At 51.0% G+C, this 25,824-nt stretch overlaps 1 protein-coding gene across 4 annotated transcripts in view; it reads left to right on the top strand.

Annotated features, from left to right (window-relative positions):
* LOC121458378 (phosphoprotein associated with glycosphingolipid-enriched microdomains 1-like) overlaps positions 1–25,593 on the top strand; it is a 145,411-nt gene extending 119,818 nt beyond the window's left edge. For 2 of the 4 annotated variants that reach the window (XM_041667637.1, XM_041667636.1), the window contains 6 exons: positions 10,867–11,071; positions 12,370–12,421; positions 15,543–15,639; positions 18,571–19,157; positions 22,884–22,943; positions 24,282–25,593. In XM_041667637.1, the coding sequence (XP_041523571.1) occupies positions 10,941–11,071; positions 12,370–12,421; positions 15,543–15,639; positions 18,571–19,157; positions 22,884–22,943; positions 24,282–24,644 (1,290 nt within the window). In that variant the 5' untranslated portion in view covers positions 10,867–10,940 and the 3' untranslated portion in view covers positions 24,645–25,593. Of the gene's footprint in view, positions 1–8,501; positions 8,638–10,866; positions 11,072–11,398; positions 11,420–12,369; positions 12,422–15,542; positions 15,640–18,570; positions 19,158–22,883; positions 22,944–24,281 lie in introns of those variants that run through there. The other 2 variants (XM_041667635.1, XM_041667638.1) reach the window with 2 other exon arrangements.
* The last annotated feature ends 231 nt before the right edge of the window (positions 25,594–25,824 follow it).

Below are 25,824 nucleotides of genomic sequence, written 5' to 3'. Positions count from 1 at the left end.
ACAAACTGCCTTTGGAATGCACCCGACACATTGAGGACAGTTCTCAGCTTGAGACCACATCAGTCCAAGGCAGTGCAGCTGCAGGAATTCCATGGCGTCTTTGCAGCCTCGCTACTCAGAGCCGAGCTGCAGGGATCGTGGCGGCGTGCTGTCTCAAATGGAACACAGTGCAAGTGAAAGGACTCTCAGCCTTTTGTTCTCATTTTGCATGCTTGAAATATAATGCTAAGTTGTTTTTTTTTTTACTTGTGGCCAAAAATATATCTCTGATTGAGAAACTTTCTTCTTACAAAGTTGACCTATTTCTCAGCTCAAGACGTGATTGGATGTCCTGCTTGGCACACAGCGGGTAGTTGGGGAATAAGAGTGGCAGAGTTAGCAATGTCCAGAGGTATGAGTCAAGAAACCAGCAGGGTCACACCGAAACTGCTTTTGTCTTCCTCGCCAACAGAGACCCGCTCTGGAGTGTCCTAACTCTGGAGTCCCTCGGGCTTCCCACACACTGAGACAAAGCCTCTCAGACCTGCGGTCTGTGGGGTTTGCCAGAACACAGGCATTTCCTTTAAAGAGCCTCAGCTCTCCCCAGCAGAAGTGGCTCAGCGGTGGCTGTGTATGAACCGCTGAGTGTCTGGGGCTCTGCCCGCTTATGGCGTTTTGTTAACGGCTGCTGAAGTCACAGTCAGGAATGTGTGCTGAATCCACGCCTTTTCCTTCTTTGTTCCACAGTTTTGGGGGGCAGCATTTTACTGCCTAGCCCAAGCAGGACCATAATTCTCCATTTTCCTGCCTCAGTCTCCTAGGCTAGAACTACAAGCTTGTGCCCATAATGAATCATGAAATGCAATGGTTATGAAATGACAGAGACTTGAAGTCAGCCTCGGTGTTACACATAGATTATGGCTGGTGTTTTGAGAGGACTATGGGCTAGATTCCTGGCACTACAGGCTGCCTACTACGGCGGCCTGTGATTTTCTTTTTCTCATGGCATTTATTTAACTGATAGCAAGACTTCCCATGCATCTTAGGCCCATGCTCTGGGGCAGTCAAACAGTGTCCTTAAGCACTGCCAAAGCTGTCTTTGTGCCCGTGGACATAGTCCTGAATTGTAGCTTCTGACTTTGAGAACCACAGCCACCTTCATGAAATGATAAGCACTAGAAGCTGGAAAGGATCTTTCAAATGACTTCATTTCTCCAAAGGGGAAACTGAGAGAGGCCTGGGAGGATTTTGATTCAGACCACACAGCAGCTGAGGGGGAATGCATAGTGCAGAATCTGACGCATATGGTGTGGTGTGTCCACTCCCTGCGGTCGGCCAGCTGTTGGACTCACAGAACTGCCTTGTGTTTAAGCACCACTGGGAATGAACTCCTGAGACCTTATGGCCACTTGCTCTTCTAGGACAGTGAAGGCCAAGTTTCAGCACCAGGGAGCTAGCCACATGTCCTCTCGCTCTCTTTGGGGGATGACAAATGTCTTACTGGCAAGAGTTGAGGGGAAGGTCATAGGTAACCATCTAGACAGTACCTAGAAATGCAGAGCCTTTGGCCCCTCCGGAAGGGCTGAATTAGAACCTCAGGTCATCAGTAGTTAAGACTGCAGGCCTGTGTGAGCGAGCCAGGCCGAAAGGGTATATTTCGACATACTCCCAGGAGGTAGCGTGCAGGACACTGTTTCAGACACTGTGCAACGTGATCCGTGCTTGACCCTGACCTGCTAGCAGCTGACGGAGTCACCTCCTCAGCGTCACACCTCCAGTGTCCATGTGTCTAGCACTGCGGCCCTTGGTGCCTGTGGCCCAGCGAGGGAATGTGATGACAGAGTCTCTCTGCTGCCATCTCTGCTCTGTTACTTAACTCATCATCTGCCTTAAGTTTTGCTTCTTTAGTCCTGGGGGTGGGCATCCCCATTGGCCTGTTCAGATGCATAGTGCTGGGAGGGGCTGCAGCAGAACTGTAAACTCACGATTAACCCTGTTCGAGTACGTGTTCTGAGCCGTGTGTGTCTGTGTGTGTGGCATTACATGTGTGTGCTGTATGTGGCTTGTGTGTATAGTGCATGTATGTGGTGTATGTATGGTATGTGTTGGCATGTATGTCTGTGTGTGTGGTGTGTGATTCTGTGTATACGGCATATGTGGCATGTTTGTGTATGGTGCGTGTGGTATATAAGTTGTGTATGTGTGGTGTCTGTGTAGTATATGTCTGTGGTATGTGCGTAGTGTGAGTGGCATATATGTGTGTGTGGTGTGTGTGTGTGCATGCATGCAAAAGCAAATGCACTTGCAGATGTTGAGGCCCAGGTCAATGCCAGGTGTCTTACTTACACTCCACCTTTCGCTCCTTTTGAAGTTGGAGCTCACTGGTCACGCTACACCAGCAGGCTATGAGCTCCAAGGATGCTCGGTCTCCGACCTCCTAGCATTGAGATTCTAGATGTGTGCCGCCAAGCCCAGCATGTTCATCAGCCCCAGGTCTGCATGCTTGTGCATCAAGCACCTTAGCCACAAATCTGAGCTTTGAAGTACAGAGAGCTGTAAGAGGAGGATTTGACTGGGAGCTATTTATGTCAAGAGTTCATTTTTCAAAAAGAAGCTGAAGTTTGTTTTTGTTGTCTCGTACTATTATGAAAACAAAGGCTGAGTCAGTGAGCCTCAGCAGCCAGATAAAGAGGGCCAAAGCAATGCTTAGCTGAGTGTGACAGGAATAGACCTGGGCTTAGGAAGCGTCTGCATGTGGACAGCACATCCATCACAGCCTAGCACAGCACAGGGCCCGCAAGTGCCCTGGCTCCCATGCAGAGACAGCCTGTGATTAATGCACCATGAGAGTGAGCAGTGGCCAGGCTGGTCATGCTGGGGAACCAAAGCTTCAAGGAGGATGGGTGCAGCTCCCCCGTCCTCACTGTCTGCCATGGAGCCCGCTGGGTACGAGTGCCCTGCGAGAACACCCTCTGGGTAGGGAGCCCTTCCTCTGGCAAGGCAATAACAGGGGCAGTTGTCCCACATGTAGACACAGTGACACCAGAGCAGAGCCCCACAGGGTTACAGAAAACATCATAGGCATGGGCTGGAAAGATGGTTCGGTGGCTTAGAGCACATCGTACTCTTCCAAGGGACCGAGTTCAGTTCTTAGTGTCCACATCAGGTGGCCCACAGTTCCTGTGATTCTATTCTAGGGTATCTGACACCCCTGGCCTCTATGACACAAACCCACATAGAGACACATTATAAAATATAAATATTTTTTGACCACAGGGAAAGAGGCTCATTTACAGTTATGATGGACTTTATTTCAAGTCTGGAGTTATGACTGGTGGATAGCCACTTCCTCCGGGTCCTGGGGAGCCTGGGAAAGGAAGGCAACTGGGGCTGTGGACCAAGGAGCACCTCCGGGCTGTGTCCTGGAGGTCTGGCAAGGAAACATGTCACTCCTGCATCCTCACAGGAAGCCAGCCCAACAACTGAGAAAAGCAACTTGCTGAAACTCTGCTGCTGTCAAGGCCTGCTCAGAAGGCCTGGGGCTCTGCTGCCTCAGAGCTGTCCCTTCTGAAGATAGATTCCAACGGCCACCGTGCACCTCATACTGGGACAGCAGCTGCCACCAGACAGGGCCATGGAGGAGGCTCTGATGCTTTGTCATTTCAATTTTGAGTCATGGTAGACAGGAAAATTCTTTCTAAGAGAGGAGCCTTAGCTGCACCTGGAGGACAAGAGGGCTGAGAGCTTAGGGAGCCTGAGGAAATGCTCTGGGGCTGAGCACTGACAGATGGCATCAGATGAAGTCGCGGGCAGTCTTCTATGTGCAGAACCCTCTTGCCTTTGAAAAATGTAGCATCCAGCTCCCGCCAAGGGAGAGGAGACACGAAATGGTCATCTGTAAGAGGGGATGGAGAGACACCAGACCTGATGACAGGATTGCCAGCACTGAGAGGCCTGCTCAGGTGGTGGCGAGGTGTGTAGAGCAACATGGGTGTCACTGGAAGGATCCACCGTGCTCATTCCCAAGTGAGGGTTTGGTCCCAGCACACACTGGCTTCTCAAGCTGCTCCACGTACTCGCCATTCTCTTCCTGCACATAAGCTGCACTTGCATTTCAAGGCTCCTCTTCCCACAGAGGCAGCTAGCAGGAAGGAAATCCTCCCGTTCAGAACCTATTATTCAGCCAGCCTGGTCTACAAGAGCTAGTTCCAGGACAGGAACCAAAGCCACAGAGAAACCCTGTCTCGAAAAAAACAAAAAAAAAAAAAAAAAAAAAAAAACAGAACCTATTATTCAGATCCTGAAGATGCTGAGGTTTTAAAGGAGAATGAGGCAAATGCATTTTCAGTTAGGTCAAGAAGCAAGCATGTAGCAAAAAGAAAGGATTCCCAAAGTCCCAGCTGCAAGCTTGCCGAAATGTCCTACACATGGCCCAGAGACAAGACACAGCCCCTTCACCTGCTACACCTGCGTCAGCGTGGGCTATGTCACCTTGACCCAGATGTGGGCAAGTGAATCCCAGAGCTCTGCCTGGAATGCAGATGCACGCTGCTAGAAATAACAAACCCTTCCCTCTCCTCCTGTTCTCTGTCCCTTCCCTCCTCCCCCAAATTCACATCAGATGTAAGGAGGAAGTCACTCTCCTTCCATCAAACCCCACCATGCCTCTTAGCATTTGTGGACTGGCAAATGAAAACAGCTGGGCTCCCCAGCAGGGGCTGCTGTCCTGCGCCCTGGCTAGGTCAGAGTCCCTGGTCTGGAGGAGAAGTAGCCAAGCCAGGCTGACAGATGGCAGAAGGTTTTCTAACTTGCCCCCTCCTAGGAACAGTGAGCCTTCATAACTGTCCCTTTGTGCTGGTGGAGGTGAGACTTTCTGGGTAGAATGTTTCTCGAGCTGTGCCAGGAAGACAGGGAATGATGCCAGAAAGAATCTTGGCCCAGAGTCTCTTACACTTTCTGATCTTTGATTTCTTTTCCACGCCCCAATCTTGGTAGCATCTAGATAACCATCTATGCACACACAGCACACCACAGTGGAACAGAACTCTTACTTCCATGATTCAGGCATGTGCCACAGACCTGTTCCATGCTGTTGCTTCGCAGGCTTGCCCGTGTCTGTCAGAGTCCTCTGAAAAGACGTCCAACCAAACTCTTTCAGAGGATGGGGGTTCATTTCTAAATGTCCACACAGTACAGCCTAGAATGGCCTGGGAAGACAGTCTTAACTGAGGGGTTGTCTAGATCGGGTTTGCCTGTGGGAGATTGTTTTGATTGTTAAGATGATGCGGAAAGACTCATCCCACTGTGGGGGGTGTCATTCTCTAGTAAGGGGGCCCAAACTATGTGAAAGGAAACAGCAAGCAAGCAGGACTGTTTGCATTTATTTCTCTCTGCTCTTGGCTGAATATGGTGCAACTAAATGCCCAAAATGAGGCCACTGTGACTTGCCTTCAGTGATGGCCTATAGCCTGAAATTATGAGCCAGACAAACTCCTCCTCCCCAGAGCTGGGGGTGCTGGGAGTGCTGGGGGTTCTGGGGGTGCTGGAGGTGCTGGTAGTGCTGGGGGTGCTGGAGGTGCTGGTAGTGCTGGGGGTGCTGGAGGTGCTGGTAGTGCTGGGGGTGCTGGAGGTGCTGGAGGTGCTGGGGGTGCTGGAGGCGCTGGGGGTGCTGGAGGTGCTGGTAGTGCTGGGGGCGCTGGAGGTGCTGGTAGTGCTGGGGGTGCTGGGGGTGCTGGAGGCGCTGGGGGTGCTGGTAGTGCTGGGGGTGCTGGGGGTGCTGGAAGCGCTGGGGGTGCTGGGGGCGCTGGAAGCGCTGGGGGCGCTGGGGGCGCTGGAGGCGCTGGAGGCGCTGGGGGTGCTGGGGTGCTGGGGGCGCTGGAGGCGCTGGAGGCGCTGGGGGTGCTGGGGGTGCTGGAGGCGCTGGGGGTGCTGGTAGTGCTGGGGGTGCTGGGGGCGCTGGAGGCGCTGGAGGCGCTGGGGGTGCTGGAGGCGCTGGGGGTGCTGGTAGTGCTGGGGGTGCTGGGGGCGCTGGAGGCGCTGGAGGTGCTGGGGGTGCTGGAGGCGCTGGGGGTGCTGGTAGTGCTGGGGGTGCTGGGGGTGCTGGGGGTGCTGGAGGTGCTGGGGGTGCTGGGGGTGCTGGAGGTGCTGGAGGTGCTGGGGGTGCTGGGGGTGCTGGAGGCGCTGGGGGTGCTGGGGGCGCTGGAGGTGCTGGGGGTGCTGGAGGCGCTGGAGGCGCTGGGGGTGCTGGGGGTGCTGGGGGTGCTGGAGGCGCTGGAGGCGCTGGGGGTGCTGGGGGCGCTGGAGGCGCTGGGGGTGCTGGGGGTGCTGGAGGCGCTGGAGGCGCTGGAGGCGCTAGGAGTGCTGGGGTGCTGGCGGTGCTGGGGGTGCTAGGAGTGCTGGGGTGCTGGGGGTGCTGGGGGTGCTGGAGGCGCTGGAGGTGCTGGGGGTGCTGGAGGCGCTAGGGGTGCTGGGGATGCTGGAGGTGCTGGGAATGTTGGAGGTGCTGGGGGCGCTGGGGGTGCTGTCAACTTCATTGTCATCATCATGATATTTTGTCACAGTGACAGAAGTGAAATTAGGACAGATGACATGAGAATTCTGTCCTGGGTTCATTTACCCTTGGTCTCTGCATCCATCACTACCTGCAGGACTGGGACCCACCTGAGCATATGACCCTCGTGATGCTAACTAGTCCGCTTCGTTTGTTGCCATGATGTGTCCACTCACCACATGGCTCACATACCTGGTAATGGCCAGGCAGGAGCCATTCCCATGGGACTGCCACCCTGCCCTCCTCAGTCCCTGGAGAGGGGTCATCAGCGGAGGTGGTTTCTGTCATCCCTAATTACAGGCTCCCAGGACAGCTGTGAGACAAGAGCAGCTATCATTACTGACCCAAACCTGCTTCAAAGGAGCTGCAAGTGGTGGCCTGGATAGTGGGCCGGCCAGGCCCGCCTGTGAAGTGTCATTGTACGGCTAGCTGTGATCAGAGCACCTACCTGTTAAGTGTGTTTGGCTAGAGAGGTAAACAGCTGTGCATGCTCTGTACCTTTCATTAATTATGTCTGGTATTTGCTTTCCTTCCTGTTGGAATTGATTTGGGTGGCTGGTAAGCCAAGCTAATGAAGACAATTAAAACGCCAAACATGACAAACACTAGAATTATCCAGAGCTTCTGTGGGGCTAAGCCTGTTCACTGGGGCTAAAATTAGAATAATGCTGCCACCTCGTGGCTCATAATGGCATCAGGTTTTAAAGGCCAGTGGTTTTACTAACAATTGAAATCATAGAATCTGTATATTTGACAGGGCAATAATAGATTGTGAAGTTTTCAGCACAAAATAAGCAAGATTGCTGTGGTGATGCGCACATCTAATCCCAGCACTCTGGAGACAGGAGGAGTTCAAAGCCACCCTCGGCTACATAGCCAGTTCAAGACCAGTGTATGGTACATTTCAAAGTGAATAGATCACTTCTGAATAAATTCCCAGTGGAAGTTTTATAAGTTGAATTGCTGACCTTCCTTAGTCAAGGAGAGGCATGCCCACAATCCCCAAGAATGACATGGTCTGGGGGATGCAGGAAACCCCACTGGCCCTATTCAGGAATGCAATGTATTTTTATTCCATGGCTGTCTGCAATTTGATTGATATCTGCATATCAAATAAAAAAGCACTCCATGAAGCAAAAATACACAATTGTCACCTGCGTCCTTCTCCAACGGTAAGGCTTACAGGTGTCATAGTAATGTCAGTTAAGGTACAGTATAGGTAGAGACAACTCCTCCTGTGCCCTGTGTCATAAAGTACTTTTAAATATTTACATTTGCAGTCCAAAATCAGCTATTCTTTTTTGGTTCTGTTTTGTTTTGGTTTTTTGTTTTTTGAGACAGGCTCTCTCTACATAGCCCTGGATATCCTAGAATTCACTCTGTAGACCAGGCTGACCTCGAACTCAGAGATTCATCCACCTGCCTCTGTCTTCCAGGTGCTGAAATTAAAAGTATACACCACCAAACCCAGCCTCCAAAATCACTTATTCTTGATGAATCTTTTCCAGAGATGTAACATACACTTTACTCAAGTACCCCCTTTCCTGCCTAAGAAGACAGCACAAAAATCACAGTGTACACACACACACACACACACACACACACACACACACGATGGCGGGGGCTGGGGGCAGGGCAGTCACACAACAGAAGGGACATTTCATTTCCACATAAAGAGGAGACAGCGCATCTCCAATGTAGGCAGGGAGATGGCAGGAGACACAGTTCAATTGTAGAAGAGCCTATAAAAATTGAAGGTGTAGTATCCAGGGAAGAAACAGGAGGCAGAATTATGGGGGCAGAGCCATAAAGAAATGGAGATAAGAGAGTAAAATATCTCTAAATCAGAGGTGTGCAGGTACCTACCTGCCCTGACACCACGTGCACACATGCACACCCTTGATGTCAGTCCCCTCCAGGGACCTTGTAGAAGGCCATTGCTGCTACCTTTTCTGTTGTGGCTCTGCCTAGACCCTGCTGTATCCTCGGTCTTCCGGTAAAGCAGCACTCAGGAGGCTCTGGAGTGGAAGCTGTCGAGCAGCTGAGGCTGTGGATTTACGCTGGCTCACTAGGAAAGCAGGTGCTACCAGACAGGCGCTCTTTCCACGGTGAGATTTTTGTACGGGCTGAGAACTGGGGAGGGTTTCTTTCTGCGGCTCTTTATGAAGTTCTAATTGACAAGGGTAAGCCTGGAGTTTTGGCACATTTTCTGTGAGTTCCATCTTTTATTCAGTAGCTTGTAATGACTCCCTTTCATCTCCCTCCCTGGGCTGTCCTAGGATGGCACCCCGCATATTTCAGTGTATCTGATCAGCCCTCCTGTTAGGGGAACCAGAGGCAGGGATGGAGAGGAGTACTGGAAAGCCCCTGCTGGCTGCAAGCCGCACAGCCAGCTGTCTCCTAAGAATTCTGTCCCTTATACATAGTGTTGATTAATCAGGTGTGTGAATGAAGAGACAAACCTGTGTGTGCAAGAGAGAGGCCCTGTGTCTGTGCTTCCTACAGTATCTCGTGGTTTGCACCTACGCATGGCAGGCGTTTCCTAGGTCACCATGATTTCAGTGTTTCTTCGTCTGTGTTTCAGAAACCTATTGCTTCACTGCTGTGCTGCTCACTTGAGAGTAAATTCCAGGCTGTTCCTTTCCATTAGAATGTTCTGGAACTAACCAAATCAGTGTCGTTGTGTAGATAAGACCTCTCTTACCACAGATAACGTTGGCCTGGTGTGCTCCTCTGTTTCCAATGTGCCTCTAATACTGAAATACTTAGCAACAGTACCTGGGCATTCTCAGAAGCATTGTGGAGCAAACAGGGAGCTGCTCCGAGTCAGCCAGGGTTGCCTCCAGGACAGGAGCACAGCTGTGTGGGAGTCAAGGCAGCCAGACTCATCCTTTGGGGCGCTTGGACCGAGTTCTTTCCCTGCTTGGGTCCAACTTCCTGCTCAGTAAAGTGGGGGCCAACAGCGCCTCCCACTGAGTGGTGGTGGCAATGAATGCGGAAGCGCCTGGTGGCCTTCCTGGGACTCGCTGAGAATTTGTAGTTCTTCACAAATCCTTCTCACTTCCTACTGAGGGAGTGTCCTCAGCACGAGCTTCCAGCCTCTCCTTTGAAAATGAGTTACTGGGTACCCAGTAGCAGCTTAGTGAAGACTCCTCCTAGGAAGTAAAGGCACACTCTCAGTGAACAGCCAACTGCAGGTGTGCACAGATGCTCTGTTTAGTGGGCCACACTAGCCATAAGCTGTCCAAGGTAAAAATGGGCATGAGAAGCTAAGGAGACAGACGGTGGCAGTGGGGCAGGGAGACAGGCGGTGGCAGTGGGACAGGGAGACAGGCGGTGGCGGTGGGACAGGGAGACAGGCGGTTGGCGGTGGAGCATGGGAGGAAAATAACATTACTGCAGAGTACGTGTATAGGGCACTGGCAAGATGACTCAGAGGTAAAGCTCCTTAGCAGCAAACCTGACAACCTGAGTCCTACCTCTAAGACCCATGGTGTAGAAGAGAACTGACACTTACAAGTTGTCTTGTGGTCACTGTATCTGTCACATGGGACATGTACACACACACAGAGAGAGACACACACACACACACCTAGATAAATAAAAATTAACTGAAACATTTAAAGATGTATATGTATGTACATATATACATGTATACCAAACATTTTATACTGACCTGGATAAAGGCATATTAAGTCCAGTGTTTCCTTGCTTTGGGGTGCTTGAAATCTTCATTGAAGACTTTAAGAACCTCCCTCAAAACAAGTCCATCCTTCAAATATATCCAGATGATAAAGCACCCATTGCTTCAGAGGCTCTGCTAGGCACTGGTGCGTTCCTGATGGAAATCTCACACGAGGAACACAAACACCGCACACCTGCCCCCTGCACACACCGCCCTGGCCACTCTGAGACCTTGCTCGTGACAGAAGGCTGTGCATTTTCAACCTGGAGTGCTTGTGAACAGAGTGCTGGAGGTTTTCCAGATTCTGAGAAGTGGCTAGCTGACCCAGAGAAAAGACTCAAGCCTGATCGTGACGTTCATGTGTATTTCACACTCATTGCATACACGAGCTGAAGGTAATTTTACGGTTTCAGGGTACGTGCATTTGATGCCATGTACAGAAGCTTTTGCTGTGGCAACATGTCCACATTCAAAATTTAGATCTGGGCATCTTTCAGGATTTTTAGCTCAAGAATGCTCACCCTCTCTGGGCTTCCTTCAGGATTTTCATCTCAGGAATGCTCACCCTCTCTGGGCTTCTTTCAGGATTTTCAGCTCAGGAACGTTCACCCTCTCTAGAGAAGCGATTGCAACTGTGTCCTTGTCTCTGCAGGACGGTGAAGCCCTCTAGCCCCATGTGACCGCCTGTGAAGAGCTGCCTTCCTCCGCTGGCCACCCAGCTCCACCATGGGTCCTGCAGGAAGCACACTGAGCGCTGGGCCCCTGCAGATGCAGATGGTTCTCTGGGGAAGTCTGGCTGCCGTGGCCATGTTCTTCCTCCTCACCTTCCTCATCCTTCTGTGCTCCAGTTGTGACAGGTTAGAACACGCATGCATCTTCTAGAACCTAAACATAGTCCTTGTCATTCCCAAAGGAGCCTTTGTACCAAAGAGTCCCCGCCCATGTTTACAGGTTGGTCACAAAGGTTCCAAGGATATTCTCCATCACTCACTTGAAAACCCTCAACTTTCCTGGAGAGCAAAGCAAAGAGTCCTTCCTGATGTTTCAGATGCCAGGATAAAGTCTCTGCTGCTCTTTGAGCACATCCTTTGGATACTGTCTTTTTTCTAGCCGTAGGCAGATTGAAATCTGAGTGTGAGACACTACATCTCTTTTTCACAGTTGGCATTACTGAGGAGGCTCATGGATTCTTAAAAATGTGTGTGGTGAGTTGCCCTTTATGAAGAAACAGATTTGTTTTTCTGCAAGACAGACTCACTGAATGTGGAAACAATTTTTTTCTTTTTAAGCATTACTACTTGTCTTGCTTTGAACAGGGAGAATTGGGGTTCTTTACAAACAAAAGTGATTACTCAGAAGAGTCAGGGATGGTCCAAAGTCTGCAGCTTTGGGGTATTGACAGAGCCGTGGGGACCAACTTAGCCAGCCATACCCAGTTCGCTCAAGCTGAGAAGAAATGTGCTGATATTTAAAAGGATCCCACCCTAAAATCTGTCAAGAATGGAAAATCCAAACCTTGTATAGCCTATCCTGATCCCCGCCAAGCATGGACCCAGGCCTTGAGGGCTAGGTGGAGCTTCCAAGAAGAGAGAACAGGGGAGGTCCTAGTTCTAGCTCCCAGGGGCCTGAGAATTCTGCTGCCATGACTCACTCTCCAGCTAGGTGTCACCCTCTCCTCACCATGGCAGAAACACCGTCTTTACTGCTGATAGCTTTCTTTGAAATGTCTGTGCTAGGAAATGCATCGTATCTTTACTCACTGGACTTTTCCACAGACTAGAAGTACCCGTGACTCTTCCTGCGAGCTTGTCACCTTCCTGACGGACATGCAGTGTTGTATCTCCTGTACCTTCTCTCCTCCCTCACATTGGGTGACTCCACAGACTCTTAAGGGAGAAGATGAGATGATTGTTAGGGTTCGCTGACGAGAAAAAGCACCGTCTGCCATCTGCGCCCTCTGGGCACAGCCAGATCCTGCTTGCAGCGTGCCTCCATCCTCCTCTGCTCACGGGGAAGGGTGTGCAGGAAGGGGACACATCCTTGGCTGTCAGTTGTGACTCTTCTCCTCTCTCTCAGCAAAATAAACCTAGTTCATAAAACCAGATAAACACTGGGCTAGAAAAGCGTGGACACATCTGTCTTCTTTTCATTTCAGAGAAAAGAAGCCAAAGCAACACAGCGGGGACCATGAGAATCTGATGAACGTGGTAAGCCGTGATGTGTCTGTCCGTCTGTCTGTCCAGTGACACCTATCCAGGAATGTTGCTGCTGGCTTCTGACCCGAGTGAAGTTGGCACGTAGAAGAAAGTGGAAATGAGCGGTGGCTGTGTGTACCCACGGCCTGGAGCTGTGTGCTCCGCCTCTGAGGGAAAGGCTGTCACCGGACTGGGCTCCAGCCTGCTGCAGGGACGTCTTCTGTCACAAGAACAAACTGGATGACTCAGATGGGATTTATTCTCTCTCTGCTCTGGAGAGCAGAGTCCAGCATCCACGGTGTTGTCACGTTAGGTCCTTCCTGAGTTGGACCTGTCCCCAGGCTCAGTTCCTTAGTTCACACCTGGTCCTTGTCTCCACCTCTGTCCCTCATGCTGCCTTTCCCTCTCCAAATGTCTGCCCTTAGGGCCAAGTCCCCTACCTTCATAAAGATACCAAATGTATGAGACTCTGGTGTAACCTCAGTCTTAACCAGCGCCATCAGAGGTGTCCTGGTTCTCAGATAAAGTGCACTCTGCAGCACTGGAGACCAAGATTCACGTGGAAATACAACCACACACCAGGGCCTGGGGCCCACGGCACAGCCTGGCCTTGCTGCCTTCCCCAGTCCTCATTTGGTGAGATCTCAGTGGGATCTACCCACCTGGGTGAAGAGCAGCCTGAGGGTGTCACAGTCTGCCTGTCCTTTGACTCAGGTTGTGCCCTTAGGCGGTAGCACAGCCCCAGCAGCTGTCTCTGCAGCCCGCCCCCAGCCCCAGGGCAATCCTAGGAGAGAAGTTGCTTCCTGGTCAGAGCACGAAGGAAGCAAGTCTGTCTATCTCTGTGGAATCAGTATATTTGCACCCAACTGGTGTGTTCAGAGCTCATGCAGTAGACACCAGACTGCCTGTACCCCCACTTCCCTGTGTGTCTGTGACCCAAGCAGGTAGGAAGCTGTCAGGATTCCCTTCTTGGCTCCTCCTAGAACCCAGGGTACTGGGTGTCTGTGTGAGCCCCACTGTCCTGACCCTCAGCAACCCCCCCCTCCTTTGACTGATTCTCTCACAGTTTCACATCTTCTGCTGTTCCCACTTCTCTGTTCCCAGCTTCTCCATCTCTGCCTGTGATTGCTGGTACGATGGGGGAGGGAGTAGAAGGATGGAGCCCTGTTTTCTTCACCTACCACCTTCCTCAGAGTGAGGTGGATCGTGAGCTGTTGCCTGAAGCTAGGCATCCTCCTCTACCCTCATTTCCTCCTAGAACAAGGGTCAGGTATGGCTGGACCATTAGCAATAGCACCACCTGGGAGCAGATAGGAAGCCAGTGTTCCAGGGATGAGACCAACTCTGGTGTAGGTACCAGTGTGGATCCCTATTCTTGGTCTGTCCCTGCCATTGTGCCTGAGGTCAGCAGCCTTTGGTGAGTGGAGCAGATGAGCAGAGGAGAAGGCAGTCTCTTCATCTTCTTCCTCTCATGGGATTCTCCATGCGCCAACACATGACTGTGTACACTACGGTGTGTTCTCACGGTGTGCACTCACAAGGATGTGGCGATACTGGCCGCATGAGGCCTGCACACGCTGTTGTCCACCTAGTTCCTGAGTTTGCTAGATCATCACAGTTTGCAGATTTGTTTCTGTGGAGGTGGGAAATGTTGTAGTGATGGGGCAAGCAGGCCTGCTTTTCGACCTGCCCGGCTCCCACATGGTTAGCTTTACACCCAAAATAACAACACACAAATTGTATTTATTTAAACACTGCTTGGCCCATTAGCTCTAGCCTTTTATTGGCTAATTCTCACATCTTGATTAACCCATTTCTAATAATCAGTGTAGTACCACGAGGTGGTGGCTTACCGGGAAAGATTCTAGCCTACATCCATCTTGGGTCAAAGAATCATGGCGTCTGCCTCACTGCCTTCTTCCTCCCAGTATTCTGTCTTCCCTGCCTACCTATATTCTGACCTATCAGGCCAAGCAGTTTTCTTTATTAATTAACCAATGAAACAACAGATAGACAGATGACCCTCCTCCATCAAAATGTCATTCAGACATAGATTATGGAAGTCTGGCCATGGCAAGTTTTACAGGAAGCCTTCCCTTGATACCCAGTCCTCTCCCCTAAGGACACTGTTTCTATAGTGTGAGCACCTGGATCATGGAGCAGCAGGTGTGAGTAGCACTGGCCCAGTAGAGCAGACTCCGTGGACACTCGGGCATCACCACACATCGGGACCATTTTCCATCTGTTATTTGATTTCTCATCAGAGTCAGGAAGTTTGTGAGGCCAACTACCCAAGATTTCTCTGCAGGACACATCAGAATTTCCCGTGTGATATCCTGGAGCTCGGGCTGTGTCTTGGGCAGCAGAAGCCATGAACGTGAAAAGGATGGGGTCCATCGTGTGCCCATCTGGGTTGCTCTCTGGGACCAGTAGCGTAACCTGCATCTAGGAGCAGCTTGTTTCTGCATGCCCCTTGTGACAACTCCACCTAGCATGTAGTTCCTTCCAGACAGTGTCTGTACACCACCATCACCCCAGAGGAGCAAACTGCCTGTCCTTCCAAGTGCCTCTGTGTCTTTTAGAACAGGAAAGATTCGCAAAGCAATCTCTCAGTAGATGATCCTTTCGGTGACGCCTGAAGCCAGAGACTAGCTCTGAAATAGCCTCAGAAATGTATGGCTTTAAATACGGTACAGACTCAGTCTCCTCCTGTCTGGAGGAGCAGTGATGCTTTGCTGTTTGTTTGGCAATACCTGTGTTACAAAGATGACATTGGTCCCTGCTGGAATCTGTTCTGACCACAAGAGTTTGTGGTCTCCTTTTGCCGTGTGCTAAGGAAAACAGTGTGTCTGTAGCCCACTTGTAACCACCAGGTGAGATGCACTGCCTGAAGCCCCGGAAGAGTCCCAGTGCCCCTGAGAATCCAGAACCACACCTTCAAAAATAGGCTTAGCCATTCTCCATCGCTCAGAATGGTCCCCACGTTGACACCTGAGTGTGGCTAAGTTATCCATGGGACTCACCTAATTTAATTCATGGATTCTGGGATTTGCTTTTGACTGCTTTGATTTTAGGAGTGTCCTCCTCTGGTACACAGCAGATTCTTACCAAAAGATGTATTTGGATTTTTCAGCCTTCTGACAAGGAGATGTTCAGCCATTCAGCAACCAGCCTGACAACAGATGCCCTAGCCAGCAGTGAACAGAACGGGGTGCTCACCAATGGCGACAGTAAGTTCTGCAGAGATATCACTGTGAACGTACTAGGTTTCAAATAAGGTGGATCACGGGGCTGAAATGATGACTCAGCAGTTAGGGCCACCACTGTCAGAACCCCACCACCACTGCCACCACCTCTACCACATCCACCACCACCTCCATTGCCACCGCCTCCTCCACCACCTCCATCACCACCACCTCCATTGCCACCGCCTCCTCCACCACCTCCACCACCACCTCCTCCACGACCACCTCCTCCCCCACCACCACCACCACCACCTCCTCCCCCACCACCACCACCACCACCTCCTCCACCACCACCTCCATCACCACCACCTCCACCACCTCCTCCACCATCACCTCCACCACCTCCACCACCACCACCTCCACCACCACCTCCTCCACCACCACCTCCGCCACCTCCTCCTCCACCACCTCCTCCTCCACCACCACCTCTTCTACCACCACCACCTCCTCCACCACCACCTCTTCTACCACCACCACCTCCTCCACCACCACCTCTTCCACCACCACCACCTCCTCCACCACCACCTCTTCCACCACCACCACCTCCTCCACCACCTCCTCCTTCACCACCTCCTCCACCACCACCTCCTCCACCACCTCCTCCACCACCACCTCCACCACCTCCTCCTCCACCACCACCTCCACCATCACCACTGCTGCTGCTCTTCCAGAGGACTTGAATTTAATTCCCAGCACCCACATGGTAGCTCACCACCATCCACTACTGCAGTTCCAGGGGATCCAATGCCCTCCACAGGCACCAGGCTTGCAAGTGATGCACGAACATATATGCAGGCAGAACACCAGACATGTGAAATAAAGATTTCATTTTCTGAATAAAGAAAAAAGGTAGCTCAGAAACTAAGGGTATACTCTACCTGGTCACTATGACCACTAGTCTTAGCCAGAAGTCTAATTTACATAAAGACACCAGGAATCTGGTTGTTGGCTGTTAGAAGTGGGTAGAGTCACCTGCTCCAGCCTTGAAAGCGTCTACTCCTCACTGAGTCCCCCATTGACAGGCAGCACTCAGTCCCCGTCTCCGGCCCCCAGCTGCGCATCACAGCACCACAGACCTTGAGTGGAGAAAGTTCATTAACTTACGACTATCAGGGTCAAAAGTGTGAGCAGTATTAATATCCAGATGTCCGCAAGCCTGCTTCCACCTCCTGCTAGGGGCTACTGGAGAGTCACTTCTTGCCGTATCCCGTAGTCCATGGATTCTCCCTGAATCTCTGAATCTTTTACTGCCCTTCCTCTTCCACCCTTTGGGACCGTGTGTAATCCCTTGGGCTTGTCTAGGTAACCAAGTTCCTCTACCCCTCTCAAGGTCAGCCGATTACACGCTACATGCGTGCACACACGCACGCACGCATGCATGCAATTTGGTACGTGACACAGCATGTAGTTTCCATAGACTGGGATGAGGACATCTTTGGGAAGTCACATCCTTGTCACACAGCCATTAATAACCTGACCAAGGTTTGATTATCACAGAGCTTGGGGATCTGTAACGTGAACCAGGCAGCGTGATTCCAGGGCAGGCACTCAGCATTCTGTATACACCATTCTGTCTGACATACGGTATACACTGACTGACAGGCGTAGTCGCAATGATTGCTGTCCATGTGGCTTGCATTCCCTAGGGCAAGGCTTCTTCCTTCCCCCTTTATGAAGGAAACTCAGGGGTCTACAGAACGCTAGTGCCCCTCTGTTCTGGGACCAGATAACTGGAGCCCAGCAGGAGCTGTCCTGCGGGATCAGAAGGACCTGGAACTCTGGGAATGCTAAATCCAGAGTGTTGAGGATACAGCATTATCCTGCATGTTTCTTTTTCTGTTCTTCTTCCTAGCAGTTTATTTTACATTTCCATTCGTGGATATAATGTATTGTGATCACATCCACCCTCATTACCCTCACCCCCCACCCACACTCCTACCACTTCCTCTTCCCACATGCCCCCCCTTTCTTGTTTCGGTTTTCTTGGTTTGTTGGTGTTGCTGGAGTTTTGTTTTGTTTCGTGGTTTAGGTGAAGGCCTCGGGAGCCCTCCCAGCTGGTACACTGTCTCTGATCTCCCTACAGTGAGGTCTACTTGAGTAAGAACTTGTCGTTTTGCTGTGAGAATTCTGAGAGAAGGTTCTATTCTGCTCACCTCTGGGTCTGTACCGGGTTGAACAGTCCCTGGCATCTGGCCAACACTCAAAATCCATGTGATAAGGACTGACTGCCAGGAATCATGGTTACCATTTTAGAGGCAGTCCAGGGACATGCTGGCTGGGCCTCTGTGAGGCAAAAATGTGGGGCCTAGGCACAGTGTCTGGCCCTTGGTGATACAGATCTAAGGTGCATTGCTGCTGCTCCACCTCTGTCCTAACAGCCAGATGAAAGTGACTTGTGACAAGGGACGGGCCAAGAAGAGCGCCTACTCCCTCAGAGGCAAGGACCAGTTAGACGAGGGTAACACGCATGCCCCATTTTTGGTATTTTGTCAACTTCGCTTGTTCTCTAACCTGGGGGTGGAGGCAGGTCCTGGTGTGAGCTACAGGCAGGCACTCTAGCACTAAGCCAGTTACCCAGTCTGCGCTTGAATTCAGTCTTCCTGCCTCAGCCGCTTTAAGCACTTGGCCCTGCCTGGAATGTTTCTTTGACCCTGTGCGCTGTCAGGCCCTCTGCCTCCGTGGGTCTCAGCAGGAGTAACAGTAAGTAATAAAAGGAACCATGAGTCAGAGTGTAGCTAGCCCACATCGTTTATTAAATCATGGACCTGGAATACAAGGCTGGCTTCCCTTTAAATGGAATGGGATGTGGCTGAGCATCAGGTTAGTTAACACGGGCTTGATGGTCTAGCATCGTGGCGCCCTACACTGGTTATTAAGAGGTGCTCTTCCTCTGTTGCTAACACCCGCCCTCTTCAGTTCTTTCAGAAGATAGCACCTTGACCTGCATGCAGCATTATGAGGAAGTTCAGACCTCGGCCTCCGATCTTCTGGACTCCCAGGACAGCACAGGAAAGCCCAAGAGTCATCAGAGCCGGGAGCTGCCAAGGATCCCCCCAGAGAACGCCGTGGACGCCATGCTCACAGCCAGGGTGGTGGAGGGGGACTCGGGGCCCGGCATGGAGGGGCCCTACGAGGTGCTCAAGGATAGCTCCTCCCAGGAGAACATGGTGGAGGACTGCCTATATGAAACTGTGAAGGAGATCAAGGAGGTGGCAGATAAAGGCCAGGCTGGCAAGTCCAAGTCCACGTCCGCCTTGAAGGAGCTTCAGGGCGCCCCCGCAGAGGGCAAACCCGACTTTGCTGAGTATGCCTCTGTGGACAGAAACAAGAAGTGCCGCCAGAGCGTCAACGCAGAGAGCATTCTGGGAGCGTCCAGTGACCCGGAAGAGGAAGTCCCCCCACCTGTCCCGGTTAAACTTCTGGATGAGAACGCAAATCTTCCAAAGAAGAAAGAGGCAGAGGCAGAAGAGCAAGCTCTGGAGGGGACCAGTGGACACAACAAGGTGGGCTTTTGTCCTGACGGAAAGGTTGCCGGGTCCTGGGACGTATATATGATACTAGCAGGTTCATGAAATGATGAGACGTGATCCGGGCTAGTGTAAGCTGTGGTTGGCCGGTTCACCCTCTAAGTCTTAAGATGCTGAAGATTTATGCCTACAAAATCTTTCTCATATCTCATTTGGGTAGTTTCCAGCATTTATATTATATGTTATTAAATCAATATTAGTGTCACTAAGAACTAAATAGGCAAGATTCTTTGCCCCACAGAGCCTGTCTTCTCTGTGTGGCTTCCTTGGGCAGCATAACTTGAGCCCTTCAGAACCCCACAGCTGGAAGCACTCTGGCCTGTGCAGACAGTCCAGATGTTCAGTGTCTCTGCTCACAGCTTGTTGTATGTATTTTCCTCTAAACCAACTAACGGGTCTTATTTTTCACTAGTTTCTATGTAATATTTTTAAGTAATTTCTAAAAAGTTTAGTCAGCAGAGGTCTAAGATCCATCAGCAGTCCGCAGCCTTTGGCACATGTGTCTCAACAGCCTCTGAGCCACAGGGAGCCTCACATTGGATGTCGAAATGCCCCAGTGTTTAAGTAGGCCCACCCCGCTTCCGTCAGCTAATAAGGTTTCCTGTTATCTACAGAGATAAATGTCAGGTTATCTTCCAGTCGTAAGTTCACGTCCAGCCTCTGCAGGGAGGGCATGCTCAACCTTCCTGTGGCTGTCTATGAAGTCATTCTTCACACTCTTCTGAGTTTGTCTCAACTTTTCATGGTATCTGTGAAATCGGCGGCCGCACGCACCTCCGGGGTATTTGCAAACATGTTCATAAGCTGCGGTAAAATCCAAGTTTCTGCCGTTCCTATAACCAAAGACAAGGAAAGCGACGTAAGTGTACGCTGCCTGGACTAGCGAAGCTCTTCTTAGTGAGCATTCGGAAGATAGAAGGGTTGCTTTCTATTGTTAATGAGCAGTTCTCCATATTTCACGTTAGGGACTGGAGACCCACATCTCAGGATCCGGTCATCCCTCACCTCGAAGAGGGATCCTCTTCCATGCAAACAATCCCAATTTTAACCGAATTAGGAATGTCAAATGTTTGATATTTAAAAAAAAAAAAAGATTTTATTGAGCGTCCACTACATGCCATATGGCCTTCTAGATGTTCTACCCCAGTGAATAAAGTGTAAATGGATACAAATCCCAGGTCATGTGGAACTTGAGCTTTAGTGGGGGAAGAGATAGACATAACACAGTTTAAAGGGAAAAGCCACATAAGGAAGATTGGGCATAAGTCAGGTGGGGGTAGAGTTGCTGCTCCTCCCTCTAAGTGAAGGGATTCTTGAGCAGGATCTAGGGGGCCTGAGAAATCTGGGCAGGTGCTCTTCGGGGCACTGTGCACTTTGATCTCGGGAAGCCCCCAAGCTAGCTCAGTGGCTGGTGTGGGAGGGAGGGCTGGGGTAAGCCGAGATGGGCAAAGATGAGAAGACCTTGCAGACAGGTGTCTGGTTATGTCCTGGGCTCGTGGTCTGAATGAAAGCAGCAGAAAGCAACAGTATAATCCATGCTTTGAAAGCTTCCTCTGCTCTAATAACTAGAGGGGCTCCGGGCAAGACAGAGGCAGCAGAAGAGACCAAGAGCTGAGGGCTGGCACAGCCTGTGGGCACAAGGAACCACCGCAAATCAAGATAGAGTATCCCAGTAGGGCAGGGGCTAGGGTGAGCCGCAGTCCTCTGCTCGAGTAGTGTTCCGCTAGAGATCAGGACTGGCCCTGGTGCTGACACACCTCAGGGCAGCTGGGGCTGGAGTCACATGGTTCAGAATTAGCCGCCAAACTGTTTAAGCTCATGGCAATGGAGGCGTGTCTACTAGGACCGGAAGAGTCCTAAGAACAGGGATCTGGGGTTGGGAGGACAGCAGAAGAAACCAAAATAAGAACAAAAACCAGGAAAGAGGGCGGGACTTGCTGGAGACCTGAGCACACACAGGACAAGCCATCACTCTGCTGTGGTCATCATTTGGGACCAAGACGAATAGTGTGAAAGTAGATACTCAGCTGAAGTGATTGGCAGAGGAAAGTTATCTGAGGCTTCTCTGGACAATAGTGAGGGAAAGATGGAGCTGGAAGTATAGTTGTCTGTTTGTTTGGTGTCTAACACGTTTATGTGTTGGTGGAGATGACCCCACCGAGGGAGAAGGTCTAGTGATGGAGACAGTGGGAGAGAGACAGAATAGCACTCACATGCAGTGTGAGACATAATCCAATGTGTAGCAGGGACGGCCGAGAGCAGCACATGCCAAGCAAGTTCACGTGTGGTAACCGGGAGGGGATAGAAGGACACCAGGGCTGTTATGGGGCAAGGGAGAGTCCAGAGAAATGTATTTTCCCCTTTCAGTTTTCTCAGAGAATCCAGAAGCGGGGCCATCCATAGGTGACTGAGGTAGCGCTATGGCGGGTGGGTGAGGAGGATGAGAAGCTACCAAGTCGATGGGCTGCAAGAAGGACGGGATGCAGGATGTCTTAGTGAAGTACCTAAGGCACAGGCCACTCTGAGGGCCTGCCCACTATCTCAGAACAGGGAAGGAACCTAAGCTTCCCCACTTAGGACTGACTACAGAGCAACACTTGCTAAAGCGGGAAGGAGAGGTCCCAGGAGGGGAAACAGGAAAGACAGTTGCATCACAACTGTGTTGTTGAATCCTTGAAATCCGATCTAAAAAGAAGAGTTTGGATGATGAATGCTAGCCTGAAAGGATTTCTAGGAACTGGGATGATGGAGGACAGAGAGGGCCCTGGTAACTAAAGGCCTGGCTCAGTGAAAAGTCGCTGGGGGATGGTGAAACAAGCTGTCAAAGTCAGGGAGAGAAGGTGGGATGAGTATGTTTTTGTTAGAATCAAGAATTAAGTGTTAGAAATAGTTAATAAGCCAGAGCCCAACTTATAGAATTAAGAAACAAGGTAGGGGAAGGGGTGAGATCTGTGGATCACTGAGAAACAAGGCCAGGAGAAATTGTGAGATCTATGGGCATTCTCCCTGGTGATACTGGCAGGCTCTCAGATGTGGCATGCTGGCGTGTTGTATAGAAGGGTGATATACTATCACCCTCCCCAAAGCCCGTCATCTCTCCCTTGGTGATGAGGAACCAAAACCATGGGTTTGGAAATCACTGACTGATTTCCACTGCACACTGAAGTGTTAGACCTCTAGACAGCAGTGGTGTGGCTGGGCAGTCACGGTGTGCCAGCAGCTTACTCAAGAGACACATGATGGCCTGCAGTCTATGGAGATCCCGGAAGGCCCTGGTCTAGACATGGGCATACATGCAGTCTGTAGAGATCCCGGAAGGCCCTGGTCTAGACATGGGCATACATGAAGTCTGTAGAGATCCCGGAAGGCCCTGGTCTAGACATGGGCATACATGAAGTCTGTAGAGATCCCGGAAGGCCCTGGTCTAGACATGGGCATACATGCAGTCTGTAGAGATCCCGGAAGGCCCTGGTCTAGACATGGGCATACATGCAGTCTGTAGAGATCCCGGAAGGCCCTGGTCTAGACATGGGCATACATGAAGTCTGTAGAGATCCCGGAAGGCCCTGGTCTAGACATGGGCATACATGAAGTCTGTAGAGATCCCGGAAGGCCCTGGTCTAGACATGGACATATATGCGCAGTAGATAGGATCAGCTATCGGGTTCAAACTGCTTTACTTTAATTTGTATTTTTTGACAGAGATTTAGTTCCTTGTCATACAAGTCTCGGGAAGAAGACCCGAATCTTACAGAAGAGGAGGTAAACTTCAGTTGTTTTCAAATAACCAAAAACAAGTGCTTAAAAAATAGAGACATCAAGGGGCTGGAGGGCTCGTTCAGCAGTTCAGAGCATGCGCTGCTCTTGTAGAGGAGTTCAGTTCCACAGCCCAGGCTGGGCAGCTGGCAACACCCTGTCTCACCAACTCCAGGGAATCCAGTCTCGCTCAGTGCAGAAGGAAGGGTTGGACAGTCATGAAGAGGAGGGAGAACTAGGATCAGAAAAGAAGGAGGGCACTTTAGTCAACAGCCAGGGTGGGCCACCCTAGAAGGAAATTGTCAGTGGGCTGGAAAATTCCCAAAGTCAGGATGGCTGGGAGTAGGGAATTTCATCCCGCCTAGAATATTGGAAAATGTCTCTGAATGGAATGTTGGATGCTGGTCGCTTCAGGAAAAATGAAATCAGGCTAAGACTAACATTGCTTGAAGCCACCAGTAAAAACAAATGGTAGATTTCCAAGAACGAGGGTAAAAACTGAGACTTATGTGGTGCCTCCCAAATGTAGAAGCCATGACCATGACACACATGGCGCTAGGTTCAGATGGAGCAGCAGACCCCTTCCCTACTCCTGCTGTACGTGGCTGGAGAGGAATGAATGCCCAGTGGGGCACGGAGCACCAGACACCATCCCTACTTCCGCTGTACGTGGCTGGAGAGGAATGCCCAATGTGGGGGCTTTGTCCCTGGCTGGGAGCTCTTGAGTGCAGTGTAGGGAGATGAAGAGTGAGTTCAAGATGTGCCTTCTTCAGATGACACTGCCTAGGCCCCACGTACTCCTTCCCAAGGAAGGGAAATGTTACCCGTCTCCTTGGCTGCAGAAGGCAAAACTTAGGAGTCATCTTTGATTCCTATTGCTTCCCCATCCTCCCAGGTACAACCAGTTGCCACGGCCCTTCAGGGGCCTCCCAGCTTTCTGCCTCACACCTCCATCTCTGGAGTGCCCCTCATGGCCCCTCCCCTCCCATCCCCTCCCACTGAAGCCCTGTGAGTCTCCGGCTTTCCCCCTACCAGTTTTCCACTAGCCACAGTAGCTCCATCTGGTCTTCCGAGAAACCCACAAAATTGGGTTTATAGAGTTAGTCAAATATGACTAATCTATAGAAAGGAAGATAGTGTGATTATTCTCTAGTTCCATACTTCAGATCTAATGTGGATGACAAAGGTGACTCACGGGGTGGGGCAATGTTTATGAGCACCTAGTGAGGAGGAGGGAGCACCTAGTGAGGAGGAGGGAGCACCTAGTGGGGAGGAGGGGGCACCTAGTGGGGAGGAGGGAGGCCGCTCCAGCCAGCAGTTCATTTCTCCTTGTTCCCTACCTAGATCTCGGCCATGTATTCCTCAGTGAATAAACTCGGACAGTCAGCACACAAACCCGGACCGTCTCCAAAAGGGCCAGAGTTGACCTTCCAGTCCATGCAGGGACCCCCTCAGAGGTCATCCTCTTCCTGTAATGACCTCTATGCCACTGTGAAAGACTTCGAGAAATCTCCCAACAGCCTCTGCACACCTCTCCCAGCAAGGAGGCCCAGTGAGGAACCCGAGCCTGACTATGAAGCCATACACAATCTAAACAGAGAGGAAGAAAAGGTCCCTCTGGAGACCAATGGCCACCTCGTCCCCAAGGAGAATGACTACGAGAGTATTGGGGACTTGCAGCACTGCAGAGATATCACCAGGCTTTAGCAACCCAGAAGTCTCAGAGCCTGTGATCAGGGCTCATCCAGGACCACTCGGCTGTGGAATGATAAGACATCAATGTCATGTTGCTTTAGTTAACCCAAGTCAAGCACAGGGTCACAGCTGTTCCCCAGTTTCTGAAGCAGTAAGGTATGGACCCACCTATCAGGGCAGGACCCCATGCTCACGAGGAACCCCGGGTAGATGTGACCTCCACATCCCACAGAGGAAGGCAGGCTGTGAGGGGAAGCTCCACCGGCCAGTGTTGAAATTCCATCTGCCTGGGATACCTGCCGCCCTGTGGAGCCAGGTTTCCTTCCTCACTCTCCTCCTCTGCCACCAGAGCTAAATCATCCTGCCTTCCACCACTTGTGACCGGGCCACATCTGTGGTTCATCCCAAGGAGGGTCTCCCACAGGCTTGGCACCATCTTCCGCTGGATGCTAGGATGGTGAGAACAGGCCACTGGTCCCACCGGCTTCCCAGATCTCCCTGTTTGTCCCTGGGCATCTGGACGGTACAGGCTATAGAGGTTGGGGGTGGGGTGTCCCTGGAGGCTCTGGGGTCTTTTCTCCTAATTGTGACAGCGCACTTGCAATCTTTCCACTGTATTTGAGGTACTTTAGATGCTTTTCCTATTTTTCCTGTTCAAACCTTCCCCCACAGTGTTCGGAAACCTTGTCAGAGTTTCGGAACTCCCAGTGACAACCATGGTACTTCTGACGTTGTTTAAGCCCAGCGCTCTTCCTTCTAAACAGAGCCTTAATGTTTATGTTGGGACCCAGACCGCATGTGCGGACAGCAGCCATGGTGTCTATCCTCAAAGGGCTGCGAACATGAATTTGTATTCCCAGTGATCTCTGCTGCCCACATGTGTGACTTTCCTGTCTTCAATGGTAATCTAAGAGTAAAGTGTATACATTTATTTTATTATATAAATTTATAAGATGTTTTATGTTCATGCCTAATTTCTAGAAAGTGCCAGAAAACATATATTAACTATTTTGATTTTATGTACGATGATTTATACTCTCAGTTTGAAAAGGCACCGTAAAGCACACAAGCTAGGTAATTATGAGCAGTTTCTATTCTTTTCTCTAACAAGTAACATAACATTGAAGATTTGTAAGGACTCGGCTTTCCAAATGGTATTGGGAGCTCCAGATCCAGAACACCCAGACCACTG

This window comes from Microtus oregoni, unplaced genomic scaffold (genome assembly GCF_018167655.1).
Source record: "Microtus oregoni isolate MIOR12 unplaced genomic scaffold, Mior012 000017F_ref0000208, whole genome shotgun sequence".
Lineage (NCBI taxonomy): Eukaryota > Metazoa > Chordata > Mammalia > Rodentia > Cricetidae > Microtus > Microtus oregoni.
Note: the sequence above shows the minus strand (reverse complement) of the source record. Positions and strands in the feature narration are given on the sequence as shown.